This window comes from Eurosta solidaginis, chromosome 2 (assembly GCF_040869045.1).
Source record: "Eurosta solidaginis isolate ZX-2024a chromosome 2, ASM4086904v1, whole genome shotgun sequence".
NCBI classification, from domain to species: domain Eukaryota; kingdom Metazoa; phylum Arthropoda; class Insecta; order Diptera; family Tephritidae; genus Eurosta; species Eurosta solidaginis.
Window position 1 is genome coordinate 292856415 of NC_090320.1, and position 7845 is coordinate 292864259.

Below are 7845 nucleotides of genomic sequence, written 5' to 3' on the forward strand. Positions count from 1 at the left end.
TTTTAATTGTCTCGCATTTATACATGCCGCGTAGGCCCCTTGTGCAACTGTGATTTTTGGAAAGAGAATTAAATAAGTTAGTTAAATACAGTCGAAAAAATAAACACTAATACCCTACGAAAATGTATAGAAGACATTTATAAACATCTCGCCCAAAAAAAAGTAGCGACTACCTCTCAGTATACATCGAGTAAATGCCCAAAAAATAACGAGTGACGTCTCTTATTGTATTTATCCTCTTTGGTAAAACTATCAGCGTTTCTTGTAGGGTAAAGAAATCTCGTTCAAGCTTTCACACCAAAGCAACGCTGCCTTTTGGTAAACAAATCATAAGATAACAGGGATGTGTCAAAAATTCAATCAAGGAGAAAAAAGCAAATAAAATCTAGAGAAACATTTGCTTTTTCCGATAAAATACTCAGGCACAAATATTGTGGGAGGACTTTGATTTAAAAGGACAATTCTACTTGTAAATGATATATCAATTACAGTGGAAATAATCAAGATATATTATAGGGTATAAAAAGTAGTTGGGCGACAGCGCAAGTTGATCGCTGTGTGGAATTGCTGCACTCAAGACTTTAAATACAAAGAATGCTTGAGTTCCTGGTAATTTGCTGATTGTGTGGACATTAAAAGTAAAAATTAAGTTTTCATAACAGTTGCGAAGATAAATATTTAAAAAATTTTCGCAAGTGATTAGCGGAGTTATGCACTAATTTGTTGTCTAAACCAATTTGTATGCAGCAGTGGCTTGTTGCCTGCCGTTGACGACCTTCACATAATTTTGGTATTTTCTTTGTAGTTTACATTGGGTTTAGCTCATTTAATTAATTAAAAGTTACGAATTCGTTCCAAATTATTGATCAATCAGAGCAATATTATCAAGTCTTAGTCAAGCAGCTGTGTAGACGCACACGAACAGGCCCCATAAAATGCGATGGATTACACACTTAGATGGTGGGCCACGTCGCGTCAATCATGCTGCAGCCGGTGTTGGTGATAAAATATACTCATTTGGGGGTTTTTGCACTGGTGACGAATATCGTCTTAATGAATGTATCGATGTACATGTGCTTAATACAGTTACATTACGCTGGGCGCTAGTACCACCAAAACGTGATGATAATGGTTTGCCACTTAAATATCCTGATGTGCCGTTTCAACGGTAAGTATTGAATAAAATGTTTACTCAGTTATAAATGTTTATGCTCTAATAATTTACTAGTTATGGCCACACTGTTGTTGCATACGGCGACAAAATATATATGTGGGGTGGTCGTAATGATGAACAACTCTGTAATGTGCTCTATTGCTTCGATCCACAAACCTTAAGTTGGTCACGCCCCGACGTTAGAGGCTGTATACCGTGTGCACGCGATGGTCATTCAGCATGCGTTTTAGATCACTGCATGTTTATATTTGGTGGTTTTCTGGACGAAATTTATGAATTTTCATGTGATGTTCACTGCCTCGATTTTCGAACGATGGAGTGGCGTTATGTTCAAACTTTTGGTGCACCACCATCATATCGTGATTTTCATTCAGCTGCCGCTATATATGGTCGTATGTATATATTTGGTGGGCGTGGTGATAAGCATAGTCCCTATCATAGTCAGGAGGAGATGTATTGCCCAGAAATTGTATTCTTAGATATGAAAACAAAAATGTGGCACCGCCCATCTACAACCGGTAAAGTGCCAGTGGGTAGGCGTAGTCATTCAATGTGTACGTTTGTAAATTTTATACATGCATTTGCTTACTAATAAATGATTACGTTCCCGTTTTGCAGTTATCTATAATGGTCTAATTCATATATTTGGTGGTTATAATGGTCTACTGGAACAGCATTTCAATGATTTTTACACATTTGATCCGAAAACTAATTGTTGGAGTCTTATTAAACCACTTGGACGGCCACCAACTGCACGACGGCGCCAAGTTTGTATAGTAAAAGATACACACATGTTTCTCTTCGGCGGTACCAGGTAAGTGATGTGTTATCCTACAGTTCGAGAGGTCAAACAAATCGTTTCCGCAGCTATCGGGCAAGTATCGTAACCTTAGGGGTGTGTTTTTGTGACCATGCCAAAACCAAATTTTTTAATCCCGTTTGATTTGTAATTGCGGTTAATGTATTATCGATAAGACACTCTCCGAGCGTTTGGGGAGGATTGTCGAAGTTGATAGTCCTTTTCCCGATACATATCCGAAAACGGGCACCATCTTGGCAACGATTTGATATAACCACGTCGAAGCGTTTAAGTCATACAAGAGTACACATCAATCTTTAAAATAACATCAATATTTTATAATTTCAGTCCTCATCCATTGGATAATGCCAATTTGATTGACCACAATGATACAAATCTACTTGACTTTGAGCCCAGTTTGCGAACATTGGCTATATTAGCGGTTATTGACTATCGTTTGGATACAACATGGCTGCCAAAGAAACTCAAGTAACACGTTTACTAAATAAATATTGCTATTTAAAGGTTTAAATCATTTTAATTTTGAATGTTTACAGAGAGGAAATACGCTTGCTGACACAACCAAATTCATTAACACGACCACTTAATCATGCTGGTTAATGCATTGCATTGCTATAATTGATTGCATATTTTATGTGCCCATATCCCATAAACAAGCAGCTATATGAAGTCAAGAAATGCAGAAGGACAGCAAAGAGCGTGAAAATCGGATTTGAATTGTATAAAAAAAAAAATAGATCCTCTGCACTGCAGTGGCTTTGTTACATTTAATTAGCATAAAATTTTTTTCGACATAAATTCGTTCATTTGTTTGCTAAACGTTTTTTTGTAATTGCACAAATGCTCATAAAATACTATCTGACACATACTTTTGTTTGGTAATTTTTTCTCTTTCGTTCAGTATGAGTTATGATTTATCTTAAATTTAGTAATACGTATAATGGAATGTTAATCTTAAAATTTTTATTTGTCTCTCTTTATTTTAAGTTATGCAATAAATTTTGTACTGTTGATGTGCTTTTTGTTTACTTTTTTTTTTTTGCTCTGTTTGACAAAGTTAAATGCATTACGCAGTTTCGCTGTACTTTTTTAAGCAAAAAAAAATTAAAGTTAAGAAAAAAAAAGAAGAAGTTGAATCAAAATACATTTGCAAAGACAAACGGAATACGTAATACCTACCTACAGCTTAATAATAAAGAAGTTTTAAAATTCACCAATGTTTATAAAACACTTAAGTGTATCATATACATACTAACATATTAAGATCTAAATTGTATCACAAACGAACACAATGTCATCAAATACGAGGGTAACTTATTGTGAGCCTAATAATAAAGAGTAAAACATAATTGTTGATTTAGTTAATTGTTCATTTCATTTTCTACGCGCAATATACTCTAAAATATTGCCCAAATAGCCAAAAGAGGCTGCCGAGAACAATCAAGCTATAACTCGGAAAATATCGTGAAAACACTACGGATATTATGCCTTTCATTTTCCACTTTTTGCCCCTGCTCTCCTCCCGTTATGTTACACAGTTAACCTCATGCACGATGCACCGACCCAAAAGTTTGAGGGGTTAAAAAGATCGCTACCTTTCCTGGATCTCATTAGATTCGGATGGGAAAACCTAATCGCAACTCATATTAATTTTTGATTTCACTGATTTAGTAGATTTTCTTTGGTTGGTTTAGTGCATCGGGTGCGTGAAATATTCCTGCACAATAATGTGGGACTTTCAAAACAATTAAAACAAACAAGAGCTTAATGCATAGTTAATAGAATTAATGATTTATTTAGTAAATAAGTTGAAAATGTTCCTGTTTTTTTCACTTACAAAAGTACACTAAATAAATATATAACGCCAATGTATGTTGCTTACAATTTCAAATTTCTGCTCAATACATACATATTTTTTCACAAGAACCTTCTTAAACGCGGTATATATTAATTAAACAAACCATTACAAGTTTAAAGGTATAAATAAAATGCCAGATCAATCCAATATCTCTTCCAATCAAAGAAGGCATGAATGCTGATTTCTTTAACAAATGGTATTATTAAATCGCTACGAAGTATAAACAGTGAATAATGCCAAATGTTTGTTGTGTTTTTATTTTCTTGTTGTACGCATGTTGCTATGCACTATAAGGATGTAGCTTTTATTTGTCTTTGTTTACGCAACTCATTCCAAGCTGGTGCAGGCGCATCTTTCACCAACCTCCAATTGGGTGATGGTACATCTGGCGATAACCAATTAAAATCGGCAATATCTTTGTAATTATTTTGTGTTTTATCTAAACCTGCTTGTTGAAAATCAGCATCCATATCATCATATTTATAATTATATTCTGAAATTTCAATATTTGTGCAATCTTCAATAATAGCACGACAAGTAACATGCAAATATATGCGACAGATATTCGAAGAATGTAAACGTAGCTGTTGACATGCTAAAGCTAATGTTATACGCTCACAATTTTCAGCGAATAGGGAACGTGCAATAGGCCCACAAAGGAATGTGCAATCGATGGCATGGGAAATTTGTACCGAACCAGCATGTCCCCGCAGCTCTACAAAGCAATCACGTAAATTAGAAATTGTAATATCTTTACCATTGAGCGCATCTCCCTCCAAACATATATATTCATTCTCTCTATTCGCTAAAGTCCATTCGAATGCAGTGCTGCTGCTAATGGCTTTTGCCGTCTTCTCCGGCATATCGACTTTATCGGCTGCCAGGCCGACTACGCGCGGATTGACGATGACTTTGGGTGCCACCTTTTTGCCGCTAAAGCCAAACTTTTTTTTTGGTATTAAACGTAAACGCAACTCTTCACAGTTGCCATTCAATTCATTGAGCGCATTTTGACAAGCTTTAATTTTAAAATCTGTTAAAAACATAGTAGAGTTGGTTAGATAACGTTGTAGTTCTTGTATTTGCAATGTGATATCAGCGAAGAGGCATGTCAAATCAGGGTTGTTAGTGTTGGCGATAGGAGCTGATAGTTTTGTAGCAGCAGCATCTGCACCTTCAGTTATTCTCTGCAACTGTTCCTCTATTGCACGCACCCGCTCAGCGAATGTAAATGCAAAATAATCAGCGCCTTCCAATTGTACATTCTCTTTATTACGTTGCTCTAGTTTAACATCTAGACAATTTTGACGTTCTTTGTTGCGTTTATTTAAACGTTCCAATATGGTCTCCTTTTTTATATCAGCATTATCAGCACCGCTTAGAATATTACTGCTGCTTAGCTCAGCACTCATTATACTCGTTTGTTCTTGCTTTTTGATGTATACTTTTTTTCTGGAACACTCCCAACTATTTTCAGGAAATTTCTGTAATTTATTTTTCTTTTTTCTGCATATAAATTGGTGGTGTTTCGGCACTAGCTGCCGCACGCATATGACGCATAAATTGCAGTTTTTTAAGTTCTTCGTCACTAAGATGTGTTGAATTACGAGTTGCTTTTATGCGATCAAGTTTTTCTTGAGATGGTTCGGTAAGCCGCATAAGTCCGTACCCAATGCCACCTGCCGAAACTAACAGTAATACAGATTTAACATACAGATTGCTTGCCATTTAGAAAATAATTATATATATTTATGTATTATTCTTTAGTACGTCTACTTAAAAAATTAAGATGTTTAAAGTGCTACTTTAACTGTAGATATGTATCTTCAATTAAAGTTTGGTTGGTAGGTAGTAAACGTGTAATAGTACCCAAATGTTTATTCTTGCTTTTTTTGTTCTGCAGCCCAAATGGCAGAATCTATTTCACGTTGCTTGCTGTCGCCCAAGAATTCGCCCACTTTATAGAAGTAGTTCAATGCAAATGGGAAATTTTCGTGTATGTAGTGCCGGAATTCTAAAAGATAAAAAAAAAAGTTTATTAACAGATTTCTAATATATAGCAAATAAAAACACTCAAATTTAGCATTGAAGTCTACACTAGAAGTGATCTATCAAATTTGTTTCCACTAGATATTTCTTGTTATTCATACACGAAATTCATAAATTTTGAATGGGAATAAATTTAAAACAAAGAAAACACAGATTGTTTAGTTCATAGACAAAAATTATACGCATTGAAAAACACAGACTATAGACTTTGCCACCCCCACAGCGAACCCGCCATGATTCATCCAAAACCAGACTTGCCTTGTGCCACTTCACCACACATGTACATACTTTCACCACACTGTCATAACACATGCCGTTGCCTTACACCCTTACACTAACAAAAATATACTGCATTGTGTAACAATTACAAAGGTTGTTGCTGTTAATTTTATAATTAACAAAAGCGCTTTTATAAATTTTTTATTTCGAATTAGAAACAGTTTTTCATTTTTCAACTTACCACGATTTGTATTCATGCGGTAATACACAGCATAGGAGGCCGCAAAGCAAGCTGATTCCACAACAAATAATATTTTTGCACTGCTTTTTATGAATTTCCAGAAAGCTGGTTTTGGTGTTTTTGGTATCATCACAAAATATAAACTTAAAAAATTGTATTATTTCACACTTTCTAGGTTTTTTCACGCGAATTTCATCACTTTCCCCGTTGACAAAAATGCATGATGAAAAGAGCAATTGTAAATTTGACAGTTATCAGTGGGGAGATTGTGTGTGGCTTGCGAATTCATGAATTCACAATGGTGTGGGGTGTGTGAAAAAAAATTCAAATGAGTTTCTTAAAAAAGAATTATTCGACCTTCCCTGTCTGTATTCGATTTTATCAGTTTCAATAATCCGAAGGCGGAAAAATATTTGAGTCGTTCAATTGAGAGTGGAATCTATTATAATCTTACGGTTTTATAATAATATTTTATTTGAAATATATTAAGCGATACAGAAAACAGTTTAAATTATGGTAAGAAAAATCTTCGACTGAAATTACATAGATTGTTAGAATTTCAACACCCCTTCTCAATCATGTAATCCTAGCTTACAACATAAATTATTAAATCTACTTGTATTTAAAGCTTTTGTAAATAAATCTGCTAACTGGTCTTCGGTATTGATTGCAGTCAGTTTTATCATGCCCTTTGCAATCATGTCTCTTAGAATATGATGTCAATATGTTTTGTGCGTTTAATTTCAAAAGTGTTTGCCATTCCAATGCATCCATTATTATCTTCAAATATTTCTATTGCTTGATCTGTGATTTGTTTTAAGTCATTCAATAAACCATGTAACCATACTGCTTCAGTTACTGCCGCACTCAAAGCTATGTATTCTGATTCGCTAGAAGAAAGCGCAACGGTCGGTTGTTTCTTACTTGACCAAGAAACAGTACATCCATATACTTGAAATACAAAACCGCTCACTAATTTCCGATCAGTCACATCACTTCCCCAATCTGCATCAGCGAAACCAATAAGAGGCTTGTTAAGGGTTGCCTTGAATATCAACTTCTTTCCTTTGGTGCCTTTGAGATACCTCAAAACTCTCTTTAGGCATTGTCAATGCTCTTCACTTCTGCTGACATCTCCCCATGTAGCCAATTGAAAAACAAATATCAGGTCTTACGCAAAGCATAATGTACATTAGGCTCCCTAGCAATTCTCTATAGGGCTTGTCACATCTGGATTTTTCTTTACTTTGCAATAGTTGTAATCCTTTTTCCATAGAACTTCGCACATCATTACAGTCTTCCATTCTAAATTTTCTCAATACTAGCTTCTTGTGATAAAGTAATATGATCACCAAAATTCTCAATTTTAATTCCCAGAAAATATTTCAATTTACCGCAATCTGACATTTCAAATTTTTCATTCAAAGTCTTTTTCAACCAGTTAATAGAAGCAATCGGCTTACCAGCAATAAGGAGGTCATCGA

General features: G+C 34.9%; 3 protein-coding genes across 4 annotated transcripts; 1 reads left to right on the top strand and 2 right to left on the bottom strand.

Annotated features, from left to right (window-relative positions):
• Positions 1-308: 308 nt before the first annotated feature.
• LOC137241217 (kelch domain-containing protein 3) lies at positions 309-3343 on the top strand. The gene is made up of 5 exons (XM_067768563.1): positions 309-1168; positions 1229-1728; positions 1793-1988; positions 2322-2462; positions 2531-3343. The coding sequence occupies exons 1-5, from the start codon at positions 936-938 to the stop codon at positions 2592-2594; spliced, it is 1134 nt and encodes a 377-aa protein (XP_067624664.1). The 5' UTR covers positions 309-935; the 3' UTR covers positions 2595-3343.
• Positions 3344-3758: 415 nt separating this feature from the next.
• On the bottom strand, positions 3759-5402 carry Tbcc (Tubulin-binding cofactor C). Its single transcript, XM_067768564.1, has one exon. The coding sequence runs from the start codon at positions 5262-5264 to the stop codon at positions 4140-4142; it is 1125 nt and encodes a 374-aa protein (XP_067624665.1). The 5' UTR covers positions 5265-5402; the 3' UTR covers positions 3759-4139.
• On the bottom strand, positions 5403-6613 carry LOC137241220 (uncharacterized). 2 transcript variants are annotated; one of them, XM_067768566.1, is made up of 3 exons: positions 6362-6613; positions 5722-5866; positions 5403-5540 (listed from the first exon to the last, which is right to left on the bottom strand). In XM_067768566.1, the coding sequence occupies exons 1-2, from the start codon at positions 6489-6491 to the stop codon at positions 5730-5732; spliced, it is 267 nt and encodes an 88-aa protein (XP_067624667.1). In that variant the 5' UTR covers positions 6492-6613; the 3' UTR covers positions 5403-5540; positions 5722-5729. The 2 variants fall into 2 exon arrangements, with proteins under 2 accessions (XP_067624667.1, XP_067624668.1); XM_067768567.1 differs by lacking the exon at positions 5403-5540 and having other exon boundaries at positions 5670-5866.
• Positions 6614-7845: the final 1232 nt, after the last annotated feature.